The 26,798-nt window shown below is 42.6% G+C and overlaps 1 protein-coding gene across 1 annotated transcript in view; it reads right to left on the bottom strand.

Annotated features, from left to right (window-relative positions):
• Positions 1 to 26,798, bottom strand: part of RWDD3 (RWD domain containing 3) — a 245,608-nt gene that overhangs the window by 116,056 nt on the left and 102,754 nt on the right. Inside the window, exon 2 of the mRNA XM_044085702.1 lies at positions 9,321 to 9,808. Coding sequence (XP_043941637.1) covers positions 9,321 to 9,808 — 488 coding nt within the window. The remainder of the gene's footprint in view (positions 1 to 9,320; positions 9,809 to 26,798) is intronic.

Below are 26,798 nucleotides of genomic sequence, written 5' to 3'. Positions count from 1 at the left end.
TTCCCATAGGGTTTCCTAGACTTTATAAATCTTTTTATACAACCTATAGTTCTATAAATATCATTAACCAATTGGTTGATATGATTAGAAAAACTCATAGCTGAATCTACCCATATACCCAGGTCCTTATACGAGTCTACAATTTTAATCACTGTGTGCTGTATTAAATATTCACCTTTCAGTTTATGTCTCCCAAATCTCATATGCTTAGTTTTTGATGTATTTATCAACATATTATTCTCCTGTGCCCAAATAGTCAATTTAGTCAAATTATTTTGCAGACATGCCTTATCTGTAACACTTGTAATCAGTTTACCCAATTTCAGGTCATCAGCATACAGACTGTAGAACACCTCAGATGAAAAAGTAAGGTCTGAAAGATAGAATCTAAACAAGTAAGGGCCTAGTACAGAACCTGGTGGGACATCTTGACTGTAACCAAGGATTTCACCTGCCCAGTTGGTGTGTAATACTTGCCATGTCCTATCTGTAAGACATGCAGCTATCCATTTTATCAACAGTACATCAGTACCTAGTTGTACTAATTTATTGATCAGTGTTTTGTGCATGAACCTGTCAAATGCTGAAGTTAAATCTATATAAATCACATCACAGCACAATTTTTCATTCATAGCTGTTATTACATTGTTATATAACATCATGTTACAGGTGGTGGTTGTTGTTGTCTTTCGGCTTTTCCCGGTTAGGGGTCGCCACAGCGGAACTCCGGTCCGCTAATGATTGACAGTAGATTTTCACGAAAGTCGAGGTGCCAGCAGGTGGTAATAGATCTATTTTCAACATATGCATGCTGATATATGGTTTCACGTAGTGAGACAAAGTAGCAGTTTCCTGAACTAAAATGACTGACCTCTGTTCAGAAACAAAGGAACTTCCTAAACTCCTTAGCAATATTGATGTGCAAGTATATATCTTAAAGGTTTAAAGAGCATATCCAGTCACCTCTGAAAAGACAGGGAAGAGACGGACTGCACCATGACTAAGTGAAAAATCTTCTTTGCCCATGTTGGTTTAAATCGTTTAAGTCAAGGGTGGGCCCACGGTCCTTGTCTTTTTTGGTACTATTAAGAACCTTAGGTAAATACCTTCTCCTTTCTGGTCAAGTGGGATGTTTGGATGTCCCTCTTTAATAAAAGGTTCTGGGCTTTTATTTTGCTGTAGTTCTTTGCAGGGGTGGGATATATGGGGAAAGGAAGAGATTTAGCCTGGTAGAGGACAGGAACGGAAGGAAACAGCTTCTGTATACTATGTGCCTTAGCCACCAGTTATGCCTGATGGTTTCACATTCTGACAAGTGGACCGAGTCCTGCCCCCACAGAGGCAGATAAAAAAGGTCTCAGAGAACTAAGAGCTGCCCTCCACAAGAACAGCAGCATTCCTGTGTATTCTGCCAAAGTTCACCTCCAATGGAACTGTGGTCAATCTAAAAAGTACTGTGTCTTTGGTAGTACATCACAAAACATTTAAAACTGCTTTGCAGAGTGCAAGGAAAACACAACTGGTGGGTGCCCTGCTCCTCTGTAGAAAATGGACATTGTGCAGTCTGAAGACTTCACCTCAACCTTGGGAAAATTACCATCCCCACTCTCCTGTTTCTTAATATTGGCTTTTACAGAAGGCCCAAAGACCCATTAAATAGGGTATTTCTAAACTCTACCTAAGATTTTTCAGCAAGTTCCACCTGGGGAGTCAGGCTTGGAAATGAACAATAAAGCCCATGCCTGACATCCTAAATGAATTATAAAATTCCACTATGAATCAATTAAATAGTCTGGTAAGCTACAGATCTAGAAATTGCCAGGTGGGACTGCAATTTGGTTTTGAGTTCCAGTTATGGCAACCCATCGAGTGCACAGGCAGACTTGTTTATTAAGTCCTTCTAGAAATGCATCCTCAAGGTGGAGATACAGGATGAAAACATATGCTTCCGTAACCTGCCCAAGGGTATGTGATTTTGTTAGATAAATGGCCTTGTACTGTGGTTCAGTAACCTTTGTAAGTGCAGCCAAAACAATGATTGGGACCATCCCCAAATTTTTGTGCTCGATTTGGCCACTCCTTGAGAGGCTGAAGAATCTTGATAGGGTATTTTGGTACACAAGCCTTAACATCCAGGTTCATCAATGCATTTTCTGTGACCAATTCAACTACTTTACCAGATGGGGAAACCACCCAAGAAGATGATATGGGTGATCAAAAAGGCCTCAAACAAAACCAAACAAGATCTTACTCAAAACGAGCAACTTAGAGAAATACTTAGTTCTGGTCTCAATAGCACCAAGTGCATCTCAAATTTGGTGTCAACAGACAATAAAGGGGCTAGTTATCTTTTATAAGATCTACTTCCAACTCTAGAGCCCCAAAATCTCTCCCTCTCCACTCACAAAACCCTGTCTCACATCCCACATATATTTACATAGGGTCTATATTATTTGTACAAAAACTGAATCGTGCGAACATGCATTGAGCGACACAAAGAGCAAGTATTCAAAATATCGAATGTTGGTATATTTAAGTAGGGGGAGTGTGGGGGGTGCAGGGGGGCTTGCCCCCCTGCATACAACAGTTAGTGACAGTATTTGTTTGTTGGTTTTGTCATGTTTGGAATTTGATGTTTTGGGCTTTTGCCCATTATGTGTCGCTCAATACGTGTTCGCGTGATTCAGTTTTCGTGCAAATAATATAAACCTATTTATATGCCCTAAGTGGATCAATCAGCACCACTATTTTTCCAAAAAAAAAATCTTGCGTTTAAAGAGTAAATAAGGAAAACCTTACCAAGTCATCTGCAACACAGCTAAACTGACATAACTGCCAAAAAGGCAGCAGATGGCAAAAGTCATAAAAAGGATCGGTATGTGTGGCAGGGCAGGGAGACCATCTATTAGCAGAAATGCAGTCAGGGAGCCCCTACCACCATGAAGAAAACTACAAGTTAAGTACTCACCATAACGTTTGATGTATGTGGTCCATCTCGCCTCACATTCTTACTCACGGGTTCGGAGCCGAACATCGGCTCCGACTCGGCCAACTAATTTATTCTAGCACGAAGTCTCTAATTGGCTGGGCTAACCTGGTATCCCATGTTGCACTGATCCCTAACCCCAGATCTAGTTTGCAGCAATCCATAATCACACCTGATGCACAACACCAGTACAGTAAGGTAGAACACTATTCAGGGTAGCAAAGAAAAAAACAACCAATATCGAAGGGTACTGAAACCAATGTCACCTCCAAATCCTCCAGGAAGGGGTCAGGTGGGAGAGAACGCAAGAATGTGAGGCGAGATGGACCACATACATCAAACGTTATGGTGAGTACATAACTTGTAGATGTTATGTAGTCCAATCTCGCCTACATTCTTACTCACAGGACAGCGTCCCCAGCACCTCTATCCTGGGAGGCTCAATGGAAGCTACTCCTGAGCACAGTGGAACCAAAGGAAGCCCGGCCCCTAGAAGCCACGTCTAATTTGTAATGAGTAATAAAGGTGTGGGGAGAAGCCCACGTGGCCGCAGCACAAATTTCATCCAAAGATAGCCTGGAATGATAAGCTACCAAAGTGGAAACAGCCCTGGTGGAGTGAGCCTTGACGGGAAATGGTAAATTTCTGCCTGCTGACCAATAAACACAGGAGATGCAATCAGAAATCCATCTGGAAATTGTAATCTTAGAAATAGAGGAACCTGTTCTATTTTCTGAAAATGACACGAACAGTTGGTCAGACTTACGAAGTTGTTTTTTCCTGTGTAAGTAAAACCGAAGCTGCCTGTGTACATCCAACTGATGAAATTTAAACTCTGCCTTGTTGGAAAACTGGGGAAAGAAAACTGGCAGCTCAATAGACTGATTGAGATTAACAGCATAGGTTACTTTCGGAAGAAAGGACGGATTAGGTCTCAAGGAAACCCTGTCCTTATGAAAGATTAAATATGGGGATTTGATGGACAACGCTCGAATCTCTGACACCCATCTGGCTGATGTGATGGCTATTAAGAAAGCAGTCTTCCAGGACAGAAATTTCAATTCACAGGTGGCAGCTGGCTTGAACGGTGGTGAAGTCGGTGCTTGCAAGACAAAATTTAAATCCCATGGCATGATGGGTTCTGACACAGGAGGCCGTAGTAACAAGGTGCCCTTCAAAAAGGCCTTACATAGTTTATGAGCCATGAGAGAAGGTTCGTAAGAAGTATGAAAATTAGAAATAGCGGCCAACTGGACTTTAATGGTCGCAGGAGCAGAACCCTGCTGAAAGAGAGTGGATAAAAAATCCAAGACAGCAGGGATGGGGGCAGTGAAGGGATCCAGTCCCTGGGCCTGAGCCCAAATAGAAAATCTTTTCCACTTGCTGGAATAAATCTTCCTGGTAGAAGATTTATGAGAAGAAGATAAAATGTGTACCACCTCAGGTGAAAAGCGATGAAGTCTGACTAAGGATGGAAGTGGAGTAGCCAGGCTGTCAACCTGAGGGTCCGTAGGGAGGGATGGGACTGTCCCGACATGTGTGTCAACAGGTCTGGCACTGGGTCCAGAATCCAAGGACTGTCCACTGCATACTGATGAAGAAAAGAGAACCAGACTTGGTGAGGCCAGTGTGGGGCAATTAGAATCATCTTGCTTCCCGAGGAAATGGCTTTCTGAATCACTCTTGGTAGTAGAGGAAATGGAAGGAAAGCATAGAGCAGACCGGGGGGCCAATCGTGGACTAGAGCGTCCCTGGGTAACTCCCCCTATGGGGGGATCAGAGTGAAGTAGTTGCTGCACTTGGCATTGTGGGGATTGGCAAAAAGGTCGCAGCAAGGCTGACCCCACCTGTTGAAAATCTGATCTGCAACTCGGCGGTTCAGGGACCACTCGTAAGGCATCAGAATAGATCTGCTTAGCCTGTCTGCTATCACACTGGCCTTCCCCGGAATGTGCGTTGCCACTAGGAGCCGTCGGGAAGACACTGCCCACTGCCACACTCGCATGGCCTCTCTGCATAGGGAATAAGACCTGGTTCCCCCTTGCTTGTTCAGGTACCACACCATGGACATGTTGTCTGAGTGAATAACAATCGTTCCTAGGGGGAGAGAGCTCTGCAATGCCCGCAACGCCAGTAACACCACTCTCATCTCTAGAACATTGATGTGCAGATGTACCTCGTGATCTTGCCACGTGTCTTGGACCATCCTGCCAAGATAATGCCCCCCCACCCCATCTGGGAGGCGGCCGTGGTCACCGTGGCAACAGGTGGCATAAGAATAAGCAGATTTCCTGTGTTCAAGTTGGAGGTGCGTAGCCACCAACAGAGGTCCTGTTTGCACCGGTTGGTGATTAGGATCAAATGGGACAGGGGAAGCTCCTGGAAGGACCATTGGGCAGAGAGGAGCCACTGCAGAATCCTCATGTGTAATCTGGCTAGGGGTAACAACATGATGGTTGCTGCCATGGATCCCAGGAGCTGTAGAACCCATCTGGCCTGAACCTTCTTGAGGGGTAACAACGCGCGAACCTGACCCTGCAACACCTCTATTCTTTCTTGGGGCAGGAACGCCCGCATATGGACGGTGTCCAGCTCTGCGTCTATAAATGTACCACGCTGTGAGGGCAGCAAGGCAGACTTTCCCCAGTTCAAGGTAATTCCTAGTTGATGGCAAAGGGCAACAGTAGTTTCTCTGGCCTGAATGAGAAGACACCTGGTGGGGGCAGTGAGGAGCCAGTCATCCAGGTATGGAAACACTTGGAATCCTTGACGTCTCAGGTGAGCCGTCACAACTGCCAGACACTTGGTGAACACCCTGAGGGCTGTGGTGAGACCAAAGGGCAGTGCACGAAATTGGAAATGACTGGCTCACAGCTAGAAGCGTAACAGACTCCTGGATGCCCTGTCCATTTTGATATGGTAGTAAGCATCCTTGAGGTCGATGGAGCACATCCATACTTCTTTTCCCAGTAATGGAAAAATAGACTGAAGGGTGACCATTCAGAACTTGGACTTTGGAATGTAGAGATTTAGACGGCTGAGATCCAGGATGGGCCTCAGGTCCCCTGTTTTTTTCGGCACCAAAAAGAGTCTTGAGTAAGTCCCTAATCCGATCTGGTCTGAGGGGAGAGGTTAGATGACTCCTTTTTCCAGCAACTTTGAAATTTCTAGTGTTGCGTGATCCCTTTGACTGGGTGGGACATCTGGGATTCTCTTGGCTGGCAAGAGGTCTGATAAGGGGATGGAATAACCTCCGGTAACTATTTGAAGCACCCATCGATCCTGAGTGATACTTGCCCAGGCTTCCGGGTACAATGAAATGCAGCCCCCGACTGGCTCCGGAATAGCACAGTCGGGCAATACATCAGGGACGATGATATGGGGGCCCGCGAAAGGAATCACTGTCTCCCGAATTGCGAGGGCCTCCTCTGCCCCTAGGGTGGCATCTTCCAGAATAGCCTCCCCCTCCTCTGCCTCTGGAGGAGGACTCACCTTGAGCGGCAGGGAAAGACTTCTGTGACTTTTTGAGCCACATTTTCCCTCCCCTCTGTGCCTTGGGATAAGGCATAGATGGAAGGGAAAAATGACCCCAATGGCAGACAGGGTCTTCCCCTCTTGCTCGCATCTGGTGAGGGTGTCTTTCACTTTGGTCCCACAGAGAGAGGACCCATCAAAGGGGGTGTCAGTGAAGGAAGACTTGAAGGCCTCCGTGAAGTGACACAGGCGCATCCAGGCTTGCATCCTGAGGGCAACACCTGAACTAGCTGCCCTGCTCGCTCCTTCGGCTGCATAAGATATGAGCCTCATGGACGAGTTGACAATCAAGCCAAGGGTAGACAACTTGGCGTTAACCGTCTGCGATAACGCCTCACGTACGTTACCCATCAAGGTATCTCCTAACTCCTTAAGGAGATCTCTCTGGAGCAGAGTAAAATGACACAGGTAATTCAGAGACTGAAAGGTGAAGGTCGCTGAAGAGAGGGTACGCTTCCCGTACCGATCCATACTCCTGGACTCCTTGTTAGGAGGATGGACGGAGGAGGAAGACTCGGCTACTTCCTGATGAGTGGCCGCCACCACCACCATGGTGATCCACAGAAACCCGTTTGGACAGGAACTCTTTCCCAGGGGGAGCTGAAAGAAACTTATTAGGGCGTCTTGGTACAGGTTCCACCGAGTCAGGAGTCTCCCACACCCTTCGACAGATCAAATCTAGAAGCTCATCAAAGGGTGGAGACACCTAGGAAGCGGAGGGTTGAGCCCCAAAGGCCTTGAGGAATACCGACTCCTCCTCAGAGGGGGGTTTGGATGACCAGCCGCCTCTCTGCCTCAAAATCTCCAGGATGTCGGAGATGGAGACGTCATCGGAGGATGACTTGGGGGACCCCTCTGCCTCTTTGAGGTTGGTATCGGAAGTGAGAGACTCGTCCTGGGAGTCTATGTGCTTCCTCTTGCACAACTTCTTTCTTGGGGGCTCCTCAGGCACGGACTCCGAGGGGCCCTCAGAAAGTTGGGGACCGCTCATGGGGGTATCCCCAGACCTTGGGGCTCCGCTGTCAACTGACAGGGGGATATCAGAGGCTCTAGCCGGTGTGGAAGGGGAAGGAATGACCGATCAGGGTGATGTCACTGAAGATCTGGCCAGTGCGCTCCTCATGGCCTCGAAGGCTGGCCCCCCCGAACCTGAGGACCACCCAGCCTCTGAGGCCACGACCGGAGCCGAGGTTCCTCGAGCCGAAGCGCCAAGAGGGAGGCTCAGAACCGACATGAGTCCTGAAGTATCCCCCTTGGGCCCGACTGAGGAAACCCGGGTTCTGAAACCAGAGGACGGAGCCGACAAGGTAGGAACTGTCATCAGCACCGATAAGACCTTAAGAGGTATCGGTGCCGGCAGAACATCACCCGGAGCCGAACACTCCGGCTCCAAAGACAAGGATGCGCTCAGAGGAGGAACCATCGGTGCACACATCGGGACTGGCTCCGGAGCCGACTGGGTCTTAGCCGAAAAATGTTTAGCCAACACAGGCGACTGCAGGAGCCTCTGGACCACCCTATCCTTGTCCAAATCAGATAGTCTGTAGGATTTGGAGGAGAGGGAAGGTGACTGTGATCTCCTATCTGGGGATCCATGTCTAACACTAGGAGACTGGCTCCGAATGGGCTCTAACAAAATTGGAGCCGAGGCAGATTCCAGAACCACAGCTACCTCCTGTGGCCCCGAGGACAGGGGAGCCAAGGAGGTAGAATCCAATTTGGTGGACTTCTCCAGAGGCTCCGAAGATACAGATGGAGCCGGAGACATTTTCTTAGCCTTAGAGGACTTTGCTTTAGATTGACCAGAGAAAGAGTCCAAGGACTCCTCAAAGGAAGGCTTCAGAAGACCCATCAGTATCAGTTTATTTTTTTTCTTTCCTGTAGCACCTTCGGACTGAATGCGTGACAAAAGCTACAGGACTCTTGCAAATGTATAGCCTCCAGGCAGTATACACAAACCGAATGTCCATCAGTTATGGACATCTTGTAGCTGCATTTAGAACATTTCCTAAACCCAGAGGGTTTATGTTCCTTTTGCTCCTTAGACATAATCAGCTAAGCACACACAAACAAATTCGCAACAGGGCTGTAGGCCAAAACGGTTAAGGCGGGAACCACCGCTAACACCCACTGACAAGAATCTCTAAGTTAAACGATTCTAGAGATACAATACACACACACACACACACACACACACACACACACACACACACACACAAACGATAAACCCACTTGTTTTAATGACAGGAAAAATATTAAGACAAACAAGCAACAGAAGGAGGACTAGGTCCTCTAATTTAAACGGGCCTAGCCCGTGGGAACAGAGGGATACCAAAAAATCACTCACACCAAAAAAACACGCCAAACAACAATAACAACTAGCTATGAAAATAGCTTTTTGAGAAAAACACCACCAAATAAGTGAAAAAGAAGTTTTAGAGCTACTTAGCCACAGCCAAGTGAGACCATGCCCTAGCTACACGAGCAGCAAATGAGATCTGGGGTTAGGGAACAGTGCAACATGGGATACCAGGTTAGCCCAGCCAATTAGAGACTTTGTGCTAGAATAAATTAGTTGGCCGAGTCAGAGCCGATGTTCAGCTCCGAACCCGTGAATAAGAATGTAGGCGAGATTGGACCACATAACATCAAATTTTAGACATTTTTTTCTCAGCCACTTTTTTTAGCTAATGGATCAGTATTTGAAAACAGCAAGGCAGGGTCATGCATCACAACAGTCATAGGTCAAAAGCAGCTATAACAATACAATTTCCTTTAAAAATAAAAAGCCAATTCTCACCTTTATACTGTTTTTGTCTCCTTGCAACAAAATCAGAATCAGCTTTCCCATAAACATCAGTTTTCCACTCAGCTTCAACTCAAATGCCCACTTTTTAATAGTCCGGATGTACTTCTCCTTAGCTCTCATGTGGTCTAAACGTAGAAGCACTGTCCAAGAACCTGCTGATATTAATGTCTCTGAAGAATGTGCACTTTCTTTTTCTTTGCATATACTTTTTTGTGAATGCTCAATGATATCATTGAAATTCTGCTGCAGCCACACAACAAGTTCATGGACCATGGGCTCTGATAGAAGTGAAGCAGCCTTTTTAAGCAAGGCTTCTTTGATAGTGAAGCACTGCGTTCTGGTAAGCTGTTCTGAAATAACAGATATATCTGGCTGACACTCTGGGTAGCTGACTTGCAAATAAAATGTCAGTTTTAAATGTACGTCTTCTAAGTGACTTTGCACACATATCTGAATCCTGAACGTGATGCCATTTTTTTCTGCAACACAAATTGCATATAGTCATTTAAAAGTCTACATACTTGTAAAGTGAAAAGAACATATCAAATTTTTAGCATTCATCAATGCTGAAAAACATGCACTCTGATTTATATGCAGGTGACATTTAAAAAGTAATGGTACCTTATAACTGAAAATAGACTATTTTTCCTTGTTACCTGCTGATCTTCTGCTTCCGCATTACTTCCCAGAGACTAAGAGAGGCCATCATCCAGGCAGTCATCTGGTTGTTCTGATTACCCTAACCACTACCACCCTTCAGCAAACTGGATGGAAGGTCCACCAACTTAAAGCATGCTTCTACAGAAACATCTATCCACTAGCTAATGTACACTTGCTGTTTGATTAGCATTTGTCTTCTGCACCTTTACTCTACACAATTATGCACTCAAGTTTCTCTAGGTATTAGATGTGCAGGAGTCCAGGCTGTTCTCTCACCCTAGGATGGATGAGTTGGTGTCAGCCACTCACTCATACATCTCCAGTACCCTACTCCAGCACTTGGCTCACTAATCTATCCCCCAATGTCATAAGATTTTATACTTCTGTGCCACAGAACTAGATCTATCCAGTTCATATTTTTATCCTCTTTCACTGTTTAGTAAGAACACTACACTATATGAAAGCCCAAGATAATACGACAAGTACTCAGATAACTGTGGTTGTTTAAACCTCTGGATAATACCATGCTTAAGCTATCATTGACTCCAGAGCCAAAGTCAGTAATATGATGTAAAAAAAAAAAAAACTGTGACTGTGGTATCAGATACATTTTCAGACTTTATGGTTGAACATGCATTCTTTGATCTGCTGGAGATATATTACTTCTGCCTTAGATCATTAGGTAGACAGTACACAGAAGGTTTGCACAGCATTATTTTGCCTCCTCAAATTATATAATTTAATAACCAACCACTCTGTACAGACCATGTAGCATCTTTTTAATGTTGCAAAAGAAGTCCAGCAAACTGACTATTCTTTGTAATTTGTGAAACTAAGGAATGATTGGAACTCATATGCAAGAGCCTTTCTTCTCTCTTCAGTAATGTAACTTTGACATTAGGACAATTAACACAACAGCTTCAGTTCAAAAATGTCAAAGCCAACAACCAATGCATTGAAATATGAACCTAAAATTAAACCAGTGGCAGAAGGCATCTTTTCCCTTAATGATCAACTGTCTTTTATGCAGTTGCCCTTAACACTATCATAAGATCTAGATATTTCCCCAAATGGAAAAAGGTTGAAATGAAAAGCCCAGAGCAACTTGGCTTGCTGCAATGGCTGTCACATAGTGGAGAGAAATGGCAGCTCTTATGAAGTTTGTAAGAGAATGCGTCCGGCTTTAGGGCAAGATACTGCAGGTTCTAGGATTTGCGAACATGCATATCAAAAACTGGGTAGTGAGGTTAGGATTAAAAAGTTAGAAAACCCCTGATGACTGCATGTACGATAGCCTCCCACAGTCATCTCTCACCCATTGGGAAACACATGGGCCAACTGATTATGGAAACGTTGATGGCTGATGTGCACCAGGGGATACAATGATATTGAAAAATAACAAAAAAAGACGTCAAAAAAATTAAACTTCAGCCAAACTTGTGAGGGAAGGGATTATGCAATATGCAAACATCTATGCCATTTAAGGCAACAAAAGAAAATAGCAATAAATGTCAATGGGAAAAAAACACACTACAACTGCCACTATCAAATAAAAGGATGGGTCTGAAGCCAGCAATGGCTTTATTAATACAAAGCTGCAGTTCACAGTTTTTATAAAGAAAAACATTCTTACCCTATATAAACATGCACAGAAAAAAATCAAAACTGCACTTTTTCCCTACAGCACATAAGAGACACTGTACCCTGCAGTTTGGACAAACAACAAAAACTGACTACAAGCCCATGTACGTAGTATGCTGTGCCTATGACAAAAATACAACTGCGGAAGTTTATTTCTTCCTCCTTCTAAAAGGAAATCTAGAAATGGAACTAGCAAAGAAGCTGCTATTTTCCCTAAACAGACACTTTCTAGAAACATTTGTGACTTCTTTCGGTTCAACTCATAATTATGATGCAGTAGAGATGGAATCATTACAACCTAATCCAGTTTCATAAATAACCCGATGAACATTTAAAACAGGCAAGTAAGATATGGAGGACTTTCTCTAAGAGATTAGTCTCATTGCTAAAGTTGTTTTAATTTACACCTATTAAAGTCTCAGTACTACATAAAATATATTAATTAATTAATGCCTCACTACACTCTCTGACCCAAAAGAAATAGCTAATATCATAGCTAACAAATTTAATGCAAATTGTACTCCACAAATAGTAATAACTATTCCACAGGTTGCAAAATCCTAGCCACTCCCTTTAATTACTATGGAACAAGTTCTCACAGCCCCTTCAAAAACTAAGAATAGTTAATTCAGGGGACCCTAGCAATATACCAGTTTGCCTGATTATTGGTGCCAAATATATAGCCTTTCCAAACCCTTATTTAAACTCTCAAATCTAAGCCTCTCCACTGGTTATATTCCTGAAACCTGGAAAACAGTTACTATAATGCCATTACACAAGGGTGGCTCAACTATGGACCCTGGTAACTATAGATCCATTAGTCTTACTAGCCTCGTATATAAAGCTATGGGGCACATTATCTCAGACTTCATTAATTTGGACATTGAAAATCTCGTAACCCTAGACCCTCATCAATTTGGCATTATCAAACCAAGGTCCTGCTACTTTGACCTCATTAAATTCTTTGGAAAAGTAACTGAAGCAGTGCATACAATATATCTAGACCTGGCCAAGACCTTTGACACTATTCTCCTTGCAAGCATTATTGATAGATTTACAATTCAGAATATAAATCCCTATATTAGGTGATGGATAGCTATCTGGTTGTCTTTCAGAACCCATGTGGTTACAGTAGCAGGTGCCACTGCCCATTCCTATTTGGTGCATATTTCTCAGACCTTCAGGCCAGTACTTCTGGCCTAGGTTTAACTAAGTTTGCAGATGACTATAAATTGTGTGCTGTTATTCGATATTCAAATAACTCACAATTGTTCCAACATTGCAAGGATAATGGTCTCAAATTAATTGTAAAAAAAAAATGTAGCATAGTTCATTTTGGTAAACAAAACTGTTTCATTTACCGTATAGGAGATGCACCCCTCCAGTCAAACAGTGTTGTAAGGGATCTGGGTACTCTTGTCAATTATCATTTGATCATCATGTCTCCACAGTAGTACAGAAAGCCTTTTATGAGGCCCCATCTAATTTCCAAAGACATCTCCACTAGATCCAAAGTCGTCTTAATTCCCCTACTAGTCATATTGTATCACAACCGTTACTGAGTATATTGCGCCTTTTAGCATGCAAACATATCACCCAACTTGAGAGACCTCAGAGATTTATAACTAAAAAGATCATTGGCCTTAAAAATGTTAGTTATCAAGAGAGAGTGGCAGCCCTTTCTCTATACTCTGGAGAACTATGTCTAAGCCTTTTGATATCCTGTTCCTTTGCAGAATTAATAGTATATCAAATACTCACTTAAAGGAACTAAACTTTCATCAGCAGATAAATAAGACATGTTGACATGTTTCATATCCCAATGTATCCCTTACCTGTGGAACAAATTTCCACTACATGTCAAGCATACTAGCACCCTTACTATCTTCAAGGTAAACCAAGATAATTAAATGGGCCTCAAATTGTCTGGTCCTTCTTGAAGTTAGAGGGAAATTCTGAACAGGGTTTTTTGCTAGGCTTGTAAAGGCCTCAAATTAATTGCCTAGTACTTACCTATGAACAGCTATTTCACGAAACAGCCTTCTGGATAAAATCAAGGTAATGAGAACCTAGACAGTTTTAAATTTGGAATGATTTTTTTTTTTGGAATCACCTATCAGGTACTGCAGATGAAAAGACATATTTCAGGCTCCTTAACAACTTTGTTAATAACTAATAAACTTTATTTCCAACTTCATTTCCAAAGAAAAAACATTAGCCCTTTTTTATCGCTCCCATAAAAAGATGTAGGAATGACACAAATACCAAATTAAACAGATGATGAGGAACACCTCTGTTTCAAAAGACAAACACTAGATTTCATACATTTCTACAAATGCAATCTCCACATGGATTTTGACAGGATGGAGGTAATTTAAGAAAGTACAGCTGTGTACACTTACCATAAATGTAGATGCTTGAGTGTATTCACTGTTGCAGTCATTACATTTGGGTTATCTGCTTGCAGGTAGCCCTCAGTCAGCCTGATTAACAAAGTCTTGGGTCCTGCATCAGTTGCTGTCCCTTCTTCCATGAAGTCAAGTCGTCAGGGGTATAAAACATGCAGCCGATGCTATTACATCAGTTTTTCCTGCCCCAGATGTCAGGTGTCCCCTTAATGGGAAGCAATTAAGCATAAAAGCACAAAGATATACCTCCAACAAAAAAGCAAATACAACAAAAAGGCTTTAAGTATAGTAAAGGAAAGTAGAGGTATAGCCAAAAGAAGTTAGGGGGCTGGAGGAAGGGTAACCTGGACTGCAACAGTGAATGCACTCGAACATCTACATTTATGGTAAGTGTACACAACTGTACTATGTTCTTCGTGTTTCATTGTTGCAGTCATTACATTTGGGTAGATTCCCAAAGCTATGGTTGGGAGGAAGAATTTTGATAGCATTAGGGCCAGCTATAAGGCCCTGCAAGACTGCAGTGGCAAAGCCAGCTCTGGATTTAGACAACATTGGCAAATGATAATGCTTGGTGAAAGTATGTACAGACCTCCAGGTAGCAGCTTCTAGGATGTCCCTGGTAGGGATGCCTCTGAGAAAGGCTGTAGAGGTAGATGCAGCCCTGGTGGATTGAGGTGTGATCCCCTGGGGGACAGGTTTTCCATGGTGCTAATAGCAGAAATGAATGTAATGGCTTATCCATTTAGAAATGGTTTGCTTTGAAATGGCCTTCCCCTCTGCTCCTGCAGCAAATGCCACCAGCAGCTGTTCAGATTTCGTTTGAGGTTTAGTCCTGTCCAAGTAGGATCTAAGTTGTCTGTGCACATTTAAGGAATGCAGTATCCGTTCCCCTTTATTCTGTGGATTGGGAAAGAAGGTTGGCAAATGAATGGACTGATTAAGAGCCACACTGGATACCACCTTGGGCATGAAGGATGGATTGGTTCTGAGGGACACCCTGTCCGCATGAAAGATGATGAAAGGCTCCACTGCCATAAGGGCCTGTAATTCAGATACCCTTCTAGCTGAAGTGATTGCGAAAAGGAAAGCTGTTTTCCAAGAAAGAAATTTTAAGTCTGCAGTAGCAGCTGGCTCGAAAGGAGGTAGAGTGAGTTTCTCCAAGACAAAGTTAAGGTCCCAGACTGGGGTTGGAGCTCTCCTGGGTGGTCTCAAATTTTTGGCCCCTCTGAGGAACTGCTTAAGCAGTGGATGAGAGAAGAGGGGAGGTTCTGTGTTATAATGAGCTGAAATGTCTGAGGCATGGATTTTAATGGGGGGAAAAGACAAGCCCTTGTGAAGCATCTCAGTTAAGTATAGTAAAACCTGAGGTAAATTGGGCACTGCTGTGCTCATCCACTGAGAATGGTTCCAGGCACAGAATCTTTTCCATTTTTAAGCATAAGATTTTCTAGTACTAGGTCACCTTGCCTCTAAAATGATATCCATCATAGGTTTGTTGAGGGATGGTAAAGGAGAGATTAAGTAATTAGCCAGGCTGCAAGGTTCAGTGTTAGAAGCTGAGGGTGCAGAATCTGGTTTTCCTGCTGCGACAGCAGGGAAGGAGTCCGTGACACACTGCGCAGGAAAGGGTACCAGTGTTGGCATGGCCAGTCTGGAGTAATCAAAATCATCCTTGGCTTGTCCTGTTTGATTTTTAGTAGTACTTTGGAGAGCAGAGGCAGAGGGGGGGAAGGCATAGACTGATAGTTTTTTCCAGCTGAAGGACAGAGCATCCACTTTCCAGGCTTGTTTGTGGGGTGTCCTTGTGCAAAATATGTCCAATTGGTAGTTCTGGGGAGAGGCAAACAGGTCTATATCTGGGCTCCTCCATTTGCTTGTCAACATGTTGAAAATCCTTGGTTCCAGTTTCCACTCATGTGGGTCCATGAGTTTTCTGCATAGTCCGTCTGCCAGTGTATTTAGTTTTCCTGGCAGGAATTGAGTTTGTAGGTGCACTTGGTAGCTCAAGGCTGTGTTCCACAATGCCATGGCTAGTCTGCAGAGGGGGAAAGAATGTGTACCCCCTGCTTGTTTATGTACCACTTAACAGTGGTGTTGTCCGTCTTTACCATTAGTTGTCCTGGAAGAATGTGGTCCTTGAAGGCTGTCAGAGCATTCTGTACAGTTAACATTTCTTTTTGATTGATATGCAGGTGCATTTGACTTGGGTTCCATTTGCCCTGAATGCACTTCCCTGCCAGGTGAGCCCCCCCATGCATAGTCTGATGCATCTGTTGTTAGGGTTTGGGAAGCAGGGGGTGGTGTGAAAGGTAGTCCCTTGTTTTGGTGGCAGGCCTCTGCCCACCAAAGGAACTCTAGGCGAAGGCAAGGTATGACTGGAATCATTGTTTCTAGGTCTTGAGAATGATGACACCATAGACTTTTTAGATACCACTGTAGTTTCCTCATATGCAGTCTTGCATACGGAATTAGAATAATGCAGGAGGCCATGAACCCCAAGGTTTGCAGTATTTGTCTTGCAGATAGCAGGGTTTTTGTGGCCACTTGTTTGAAGTAGGTTGTCAAATGAATTTGCTTTTCTGGTGTGAGGTAAGCCATCTGGGAAGTTGTATTCAAGCTTGCTCCCAGGAATATAAATTTGCTGACAGGGTACCAGGTGTGATTTTTTTTTTTGTTTATGGTGTACGCCAGACAAGTTAGAATCCTTTTTACAAAGGCCAGATGATTCAAAAGTATGTACTGGCTTTCTGCCTTAATTAGACAATTGTCCAAGTATGGGTATATTTGAATATATCTTTGCCTGCAAAATGCAATAACTGGAGCTAGGCACTTTGTGAATACCCTGAGAGCTGTAGATAAGCCAAAGGCCAATGCAGAGAACTGATAGTGCATGTAGCCTGCTTTGAAGCGTAGGTATCTTCTGCAAGATTCCCTGATTGGGATGTGCATATATGCTTCTTTTAAATCTAGTGTTGCCAACCAGGCATCTTTGCCTAGCATAGCAAGTAATTGGTGAAGAGTCAGCATCTTGAATTTTGGAATCTCCAAAAAGGTGTTTAGAGTAGACAGGTCCCGGATAGGATGCCATGAATTGTCTTTTCTGGGTACCAGGAAAAGTCTCGAGTAGAAACCTTGTCCCTTTTCCTCTTTTGGTACCAGATGAATAGCCCCCATGCTTAAGAGAGAAAGTACTTGCTTTGGGGCCTCTGCCCACTGATTTGGGGGTAGGTCCGGCCACCCACTTGGTGTTGGCAATGTCTGGAAGTGAAATCTGTATCCCTGGGACACTATATTTAAAACCCATTTGTCCTGGGTAATGAGTTCCCAACTCTTTGCATGAAGCGCAATCTTTCCCCCCAAAGGGTAAAGTCAGTTGATAAGTGCTTGGAAATTTTAAAAGGAAGTCATTGTGACAGTTTACCACAGGGGGAATCTTATTATTCCCAGACTTGGAAACGGAGGCCCCCCACTGCTTAGTTCTGCGAGTCCCCTGGGACTGAAACCTGGGGTTTTTGCTGTGTCTGGGTTTGGCTTGAGAAGACCTGGAAGGGGCTAGAAAGGACCAATTCTTAGAGGGCCTGTGCCTACTAAATCTAGGAGGCTGAACTTGTAAAAAATCTTTAACAGTTTGCATAGATTTAGCTTTATCTTCCATATTTTTAAGAACTTCCTCAGCCTTGTTGCCAGTCAGGCTGTCCTGATTTAAAGGAGCATCCAACAATTTATCTTTAACATGATCAGGCAAAGATTGCTCCTTAAACCAAGCATGCCTTCTGAGCACAAACCCAGTAACAGCAGCCCTGCAAGAGGCCTCTAATGAATCAAAACCACATTGCAAAGTATGTTTTCCAACTTGTTCGGCAGAATGCATTAAATCCTTTAATTCTTTACTTTCCACACATTCAGGAATCAACATCATTTTCTGTTTAAGCAGTCCATTAACATGTTGCTGATACATTAATATATGAAACTGGCAGTTTAAAGCCCTAATGGCCAAGGTTGCAGAAGTGTAAACCTTCTTACTCCATCTATCCAGCACCCTGGAGTCTCTATCAGAAGGGTTAAGATTTTTAGCAGTAGAAGCCTTAATGCCCTTGGGCCACTGTGAAATAGTCTCTGGATCTACAATAGGATTTTTGAAAAAGGAACTTGTGTGACTCAGGGACCCTGTAGTATCTGTCAGGTTTTTTGGGAGCAGGAGGCAGGGAATCAGGGGCCAAACTAGACTTCAAAAAAGCATCATCAACAATGTCTAGTACAGAAGGAATAGCTAAAGGCCTATGCTGAGGCAGGAGAAGGAAATCCCTAAGCCTCTTTTTTGAATCAGAAAAATCCTGGCTTTCCCAGTGGAAATGCTCCCTTAGAGTATGTAAGATTTCCCCAAAAGAAAAACCCTCAAAAGGGGAAGCAGAGGGAATAGAATCCTCTGTATCAGAATCTTCATAAGTAGGTAAGGGCAAACCTAGATCATCAGAAAAAGCAGAATACTGATCAGAAGATTTATAATCAACTTCAATCCTAGGCCTCTTAGAAGGTGGGAGGGGGTTGGCTACCCCTGATTAGAGTTATTAGATCTTCAGCCATTCTTATCATTTGTTTTTTAGGCATAGAGGCCTGAGCATGTGGTCTGCCATCGGGTTTTTAGACATGGACCAAGATTTAGGCCTAAGTAAAGAAGGAGGCGTTGATTTAATATGCAAGTCCGTAGGCCTGAATACACCCTCAGAAGCCGGTGCCTGCACAGCGGCTCCGGACCCATCCAAGGTAGAGACATCCACGGGTGCCATAGCTGAAGCATCTTGCGGCATACCGGACTCAGTAGAGGCCTGAGAATCAGAAGTAGCGGGTATCAGGGGCTGCAAAAGCGTCTCACTGAGTACATGCGAACTGGCAACTGGCTTAGGAGAAGCGTTGTCGGTAGTTTTGGACCTCGGCAGCCTGTCTCTGTCTTTATCTTTGCGTTTTTTTGGAATCCCGGCAGTCGGATGGCTAACCGATGACATTTCTGGATAATTAAACCGAGAACCAAAATATTTAGAGGCAAAAATATACCGACAATGGATAGTGCACTGATTAAATAAAGCACAAAACCGACAGCAAGGTACATTATGGTCAGTGCCTTGGCAAGGAATACAGTATGAATGAAAATCTTTATGAGGTATTTGCTTTCCACAAGTAATGCAATTATTAACTTTTACTGACATCGGTAAGGAGCAAGAAAAAGTTTCCCCAATGGGGTACTTAGCTTTAGTTGAAGACTTTGGTTCTGAAACTCGAAAACAAAAATTTCAGGAGTCGGCCGACCAGCACTTGCAAACTGCTTCTGCTTCGGGCACCACACGGCAAGAAAGACTGATGTAATGGCGTCGGCTGCATGTTTTATACCCCTGATGACCTGACGTCATGGAAGAAGGGACAGCAACTGACACAGGACCCAAGACTTTGTTAATCAAGCCTACTGAGGACTACCTGCAAGCAGATAACCCAAATGTAATGACTGCAACAGTGAAACACGAAAAACATCATATAAAACAATACAGACTTTACTGCAGCCTCACAGAAAGACCATGAGTAAAGAAGCTTAAGCTATACAAACTTGATGACACCAGGTAAAGGGCGCACATAAAAAAAAAGATTTACAAACCTCAAGGAAATTAATGATGTCTGTGACAGATGACCTACTGTCATCAATATCTGACATCATATGTGGCACTGATGGAAGACTGAATCCCTTCCCTGATTAAGGGTGCTACCCAGATGTGAGGTGCTATGGTCTTTGGATCAGCCCTAATTAGGTCAGCTGATCACTAGATAGATGTCCTCAGAAGTCACACCACTTGTGCCCAAACAGGTTAAAATAAAAAAGGGCACATCAATCTTATTCAATAAAAAAATTGCCATATGCAACCTGGTCCTGAGATCATAAAGGGAATATGCACTGGTGCCCATGCTATGGGCTTCCAACATGCACTCTCAATGTAGGGCTATGCACTGAACACCAACTATGCAGAGTCTCTGGCTTAACACCCAGCCCTATTTCTCACCACTCTCTGTGTGAACCAGAGTGCCCTTCACTGCCCCTTACCCACAGCAACAATTCATTCAAACAAATTATTATTTTCATACACACACACACACACACACACACACACACACACACACACACACACACACACAAGTGCACATACACATACACACAAAGTTCTCAGGGAAAGCTGGTAGAATTATACAGTCCCCACAGATTTCATCCTTGTGCTTAGTAATGTGACGAAACGGAGGTGGACACCACAACCTGATAACCTGTAGTACTAAATAATATGCTCTACTGAGTTAATAAATAAATAGTGCACACATAAATAAATACCAATCACAAGATCTTAAAAGTGAATAAATAAAAACTTTCTTTAGACAATAAAGGCAGAGATGATACAGATTAAATATGCAGAGGGCAAAATACATACACAGAACAGAAAAACACAAATCAATTGTAGAAACCAGAAACAAATTAAATATAATATTAACTATTAATTTCCAAATAAATCTAGTTTTAACAAAGAAATATTGGACCTTCAGCTACTCTAAGTTACTGAAATATTAAATAAGATACAGATTTTCACAGAAAAGTTAACTAGCTGTAGATGTCACGGTCATCCAAACAAGACAGACTCTGCACTGGTTACAGCTCAAAATTCATACAAATCCCTCAGAAACTAGGGGTAGTTACATCAGATTACATCAGTTCTTTTCACACACAAAAAAGACAAAACAGCCTTCTACATTCACAAACTAAAGAGTTTGCATTCTAAGGAATGCTTTTCCAGCTCTGGTCAGCTATACACAGAATTGTCTTCTAATTGCTTTTTTAGCCCTCTGGTGTCCTTACTCAAACTCTTTCATAATTTTTAAACAAGGATTTAGGTCCTTCCTGTAGCTATAAAATGCTGCACTTTACTGTTCAATTAAATACTGGATACATTTTTTTTCTTCTCCTTTTCTACATTCAAAGAGAAACATCACAAGGTTACACACATTGCAGATTTTGTAGTGCTTAAATATGGCATTACAAAATTTGTTTACAATCTGAAAACAAGAAATAAAGAATATCACTTGTTAAATAAGTTTCTCTATCCTGTCAGTACAGCACCAAAGAGGACATTTGTTTCAGAAAAAGAAAAGCTTAAGAACAACAGAATACAACCTGAAGCAGGTACAGGTTTAAGTTTGGGAAATATCTCATAACCATCTGATCTGAAGTGGTAGTACTTCTCAGGGAGGTGGTAGCTGTATGGCATTTCCTTTCTCAGAAAAGGTTGTGTGGCAAAAAAAAGCAAGAACTCAAGAGAATGTAGGGCACACACAGGGCAAGTCTAATGAAGAGGTGATATTGTTTAACTAGGAAATGCACCCTGTTCACTAAGCAGGAAATAGGTACACTAGGTCTGCCATATCTATACTTTTGTTCAGTAATGCAAATAATTAGAACAGATCTGAGAAACTATGAAATATTCTCAAAAATACATCAAACGGCTCTTCAGCAAAAAAGCAGTCAAGCATCTAGGATGAAAGACAGCACATAAAGTAGATGGAAGAAAGTGAAACCGTGAAAATAGTTTGATTTAGCACGTGAAAAAGAAAAAAAATCAATGTTGTAAGCACAGACAGAAGAATGATGTGCTGCAGAGAAGGGGAAATGACAACCGCAGGACTTGCATGATAAGTTTCACAAGCAATGATTTAATTATCAAAATTTACTAGACCACAGTTACAAATATGTTACACTCAATGCATTAAAACTGAGTGCCTTCTGGTATATAAGCAATAATATTGTTTTCAGATACTGCTGAATGTCAAAGTCTGAAGGCATAAACTTTCTTCTCTCAGTGCAACTGATCGGTGTTTAGTTTGGCTCTTTTTCTCATATCTCCCATGCCTGTTGAATATACAGATATCAATGTCCCAAGCCCATTTGTTCACTTCATCATGTGAACTCAGGTCGGGGAACTGCCATCATCATCATCATCATCATCACCACCATGCAGGCAAGTTATGTGGATAGGTCTTGTTTCTTTCAGACCCCACCCACTGACAGCTGACATACATGCTCACAGATGCAAAGGCCTTGAGATGCCTCTCCCCAGTGGCAACTTGCACACTTACACAAATGCATATAAGGAAGATAACTGCATATGTTTAGCTGGCCAAACACACATGCCCAGCCCATGTGCTACATGACATACACTTCACTATCTAGTGGGTGGCAGCACTGTAGTGGGTCAAACCATTGCTCTCTCACAGTCAGGGAGAACCAGCATCAGCTGCTTATTCTCACCTGCCCTCACTAGCATCATCAGTGACTAGGGAACTAACTAAGCAATCACAGCTTAATCCCACTTCATCACAGAGCCAGCAGCATGCAGTCAGGGAAGATTCCTCTCACCAACTGCATGATGGAGAGCTAGTGGAGAGAGGACATGTTGGGAGTCTGACACAGCAAAAAGTATTCCTAAAAAGCTAGACACAACTCTACAACTACCTAAGAGCAGACCACACTGGAATACTGGCCTTCTGGTGGATTCAATTATTGTGACACCAGCCATCAAAAAACAGCTGTCTGATGATAGCCCAGTGGCACACCCTCTGAACAAGGAGTCTAAGATAATGGACCACATGAGGAAGTGGGTTTACTCTTTGGACACATCTGCACTCCAAGTATAAAACAACTTCACACATATGACTAGTTTCCAAACAGAGCTAGCAGAACAAATACTAGACTAGACTCCTTAAGGAAGCCTGTAACACCCAAACTTGAAAGCAGCTCAAGTTACGGGTGGCTACTATGCTCACCATTTCTAACCTCTCCAAAAGGCTGTTGCATAATGCTGCTGATGTAGCAGTTAGGGAGGCAGGTACAGCCATAACTGCATCATGCCTGGTTCCACTAATGTGACGTTGTGAACAACTTTAAGGCATATGTTTGTTATTGTACCTTACAATGGGCAATTTTTTTCTGGACAAAAAGTTAGAGAAGCTTATTTAAAAGTGAAAAAGAGCAAGAATCATTTTCTACATTAGCAGTATGCTTTGAGACACCTCAAAGGTTGTTTTCCAGGAAACAGAAGGGGACTAAAGCCACCCTGTTTAATAACATCACAGCATTTGCTCTGTTATTCCTTTTCAGATAGTGGCATCCATAGGAGAGGATTCCCTTTAATGGACATCACCACACAAGCAGAGATGGGGGGTGCAAAATTACAGGTTTCATGGTGCTTTCTCTGGAAAGCAACATTAGCATCCCAGAAGGGCTACATGAATGTGCCTCCCTGGTGGTAGTCAGGAGTCTGTAATCTCTTCAACTGAACTCTTGGATAGCCATCACAAGACACTCGAGTGAAATGTACAATATCCAGAGAATATGTATGTCTTTTCTCTCCAGAACTTGAGGATCTCATGCAACTTGAGCACACTCATATATGTGTACTTACAGAGACATGGGTTCAGAGCAATGAAAAAAGTCCTGCTATTCCTGGGTGTAGGGTCTATCACATCTTCAGATCTACTGGTAATTGTGGGTGAGTATCAATATTTGTCAAGGATATTATCACCTCACAACATTTTCCTTGGGACACTGCATTTTAACTCCTAGATATCTAAATTGCTATAAATAAGACTAGACTAATTACATCTTCGCAGCTAGCTATAGAACACCCTTCAATGTCACCTTCTGAGCACTACAGCTACCTTAACACATTAGCTGAAATCCCTATTAAACCCATCATCTTTCTACTGGAGGACTTCAACTGCCCATTCAAACTGGATGGCCTACATTGCCAATGGTCAACATGTCCAGTGCTTCCTTGACATACAAATGCTAACTCTCTTTTACAAATAGTTAACTATCCTTGTAGGGGCCCCAGTATCATTGATCTATTATTCACAAATATGGCCACTTCTTGCACATCTCAATAAGTATTAATTCAGACCAAAAACTACTGACCTTTTCCTTTAAAACTGATGGTACCTACCCTGTAAATACCTCTATATTTAGGAACTTCACAAAAGCAAACCTTCTTCATTTACTTGATGGTTTAACTAAATTATGATGTAACTTTCCTTCAATGGATCCCATTGCTAGAGCTGCTGCCTGTGCCTCTGATTTGTACTCACACTTAAATAGTCACATCGATAAGAAACTCCATATGTGCACAAAATATAATGAGAAAATTAAAAAGAAACCCCTATGATGGAATACCTATATCAATAAATTATAAAACAACAGAAATAAGTTGTTTGATGCTCATAAGACGTCTCATTCTGCATACCATAACAGAACACTTAAGAATCTAGTATATCCCTTAAGGAAACCATTAGGAAGCTCAGAGCTAAATATAGGCTTAAAAGAGCTGCTAAAACAGAAAACAACTACAACATTTTTATTTAACTATGCCAATAAATTAGGAACTAACACCAAGCAATGTTCAGAGCTAAACTTGAATAATACTGCACACTCTAGTGAAAAGGAAATAACTAATATCCTACCTGACAAATTTACTGCAAATTTTACTCCACCCAGAGATACAGTTATTCTACATATTTCACAGTCCCAACCACCCCTTTAATCACTATGGAACAAGTTCTCTCAGCCCTCTCAAAAGCCAAGACTACCTTATTCATGGGCTCTGATACTATACAGGTTGCTTGATTTTAATCTTAGCGTCTGGACTGGTTGCATTCCTGAAGCCTGGAAAACAGCCACTGTAATTCTGTTGTAATGCTCAAAATCCAGATATATATACTCCTCTTGCAGCTAAACTTCATGGCAAAAAAACCTCCTCATTCACCAAGAGAAACAACTCAAAAAACACACCAACTCTCATTGGGTCTATATCATATACTCAAAGAGGCATTCCATCGAATGCCTCTTCATCAACACGTAATTAGCAAAGTCACTAAACCGTGAATATTCACATCAGTGATTTCTATCCCTGGGAAAGAAATTGCTTGGCCATTTTCTCCACTGCCATGCAATCTCAGAGTTGGTATACTTAGTTGGGGGGGCACAGGCCCCACGTTGGGGGGGGGGTAAAGCCCCCCACTTTATGTTTGAAGTGTTGTGTTTCTGTTTTGAGAGCATGTGATTTCTTTGCGCCTCTTCGAGGATTTAATTTAGACCCCTCTCCATTACCCCTAGAACCAAACTCCACAGCACTGCACATTCATTCGCCTCTCAATCATCTACTCTTTGGCAAGTTCTCACCATCAGCCTAAAAGAAAACATTTACTCCAATTCAGAATGCAGTTCAAAAAGCACTTCATCCAAGCCAAATGTTTCTGCTTCAGCACAGGACACATAACACTTAACACACTATCCCTCTCTCTTTTCCACTTCCCTACTACTCTCACAGAATTACAGAAGGTTGACCCACTTTAGAAACTAATCTATCCAGTGTACATTATACTCTGCTTGTTTACTAGAATGTACATATATACAGGTTCTTCTATGTACCTAATCTGAACTTCTCTGTTATTGCTTACACTTCTGCTTTTCTGTTTGTGAAATGTTTTGTACTTCACCCAGGCTAAACCTGAAATTGGTCAGTATTAATCAGCGCACTGCTCGATAAACAAAAATATGTGCAGACTCTGGCAACTACAGACCCATTAGACTCACCACCTCATCTGTAAAGCTATGGAGTGTATATATCAGACCTCATTGATCTGGACACTGAAAATCTCTTATCCCTGGTACCTCATCACTTCAGTTTTGTCAAAAGAAGGCCCTACCTCTTTACTTTCATAAATTTCATTGAAAAAGTGACCAAAGTAGTGGACAGCGGTTATGCAGAACATACATTACATTGGGAACTGACCAGGGCTTTTAACACTACTCCCCATGCAGGAACTGACAGACTTGTAAATCTGAATATAAACTCTTATGTTGTGTGCTAGACAGGTAACTGGTGTCTGACAGTACCCATGTGGTTAGAGTTGCAGGTGTCCATTCTGAAAGCAAAAAAAATTACCACTGGTAGGCCTCCTCCTATTTGGCATCTATTTCTCAGACCTACAGGCCAGCCTTCCCGGCCTATGGTTATTTAAGTGTGCAGATGACTTCCAATTGGGTATAGTTATTCAGTCTTCCATTAATTCACAATTGCTCCAATATCAGCTAGTTCATGTTAACAATATGTGCAAAGAAAACAGTCTTAAATATAAAATAATGTAGTATAGCTAATTTTTGTACACAAAATATGTTCACATACCCTATAGGTGACACACTCCTTCAGTCAGACACTATCATAAGAGATCTTGGCACTCTTGTTGAAAATCCCTTATGATTACACCATCATGTCTCCACAGTAGTTCAGAAAGCCTTTTGTCTGGCTCATCTAATTTCCAAAAGGCAACTATCTACCTATCAAATTCAGTTAGTTCCAGTTTCCATCAAGGTTTTAACTCCTCATCTCTAGCAGCACAAAGAGTTTAGAAGGCCATTCTGAAAGGTACCTTACACTTGAGACTTCCCATTAAGGACCCCATACCTCCATCGGATCTTAACCTGGATACATTGACTTGTCTGCTCGTCAAATCTGTCACCTCATCTGACCTGATGTATCTCTGCTGGAAGGCCCTACTTCTAGTAGCGATTACCTCAGCCAGACAAGTATCCGACTTACATGCTCTCACCTCCAAGCTTCCACAGTTAGTCTTCCACAAATATAGTGTTTTCCTCAGGATTAATCCTTCCTCCATGCCAAAG

Source organism: Protopterus annectens, chromosome 10.part0 (genome assembly GCF_019279795.1).
Source record: "Protopterus annectens isolate FY-2018-M chromosome 10.part0, PAN1.0, whole genome shotgun sequence".
Taxonomy (NCBI): domain Eukaryota; kingdom Metazoa; phylum Chordata; order Ceratodontiformes; family Protopteridae; genus Protopterus; species Protopterus annectens.
The sequence above is the reverse complement of the archived record's forward strand: the minus strand, read 5'-3'. Positions and strand labels throughout refer to the sequence as shown.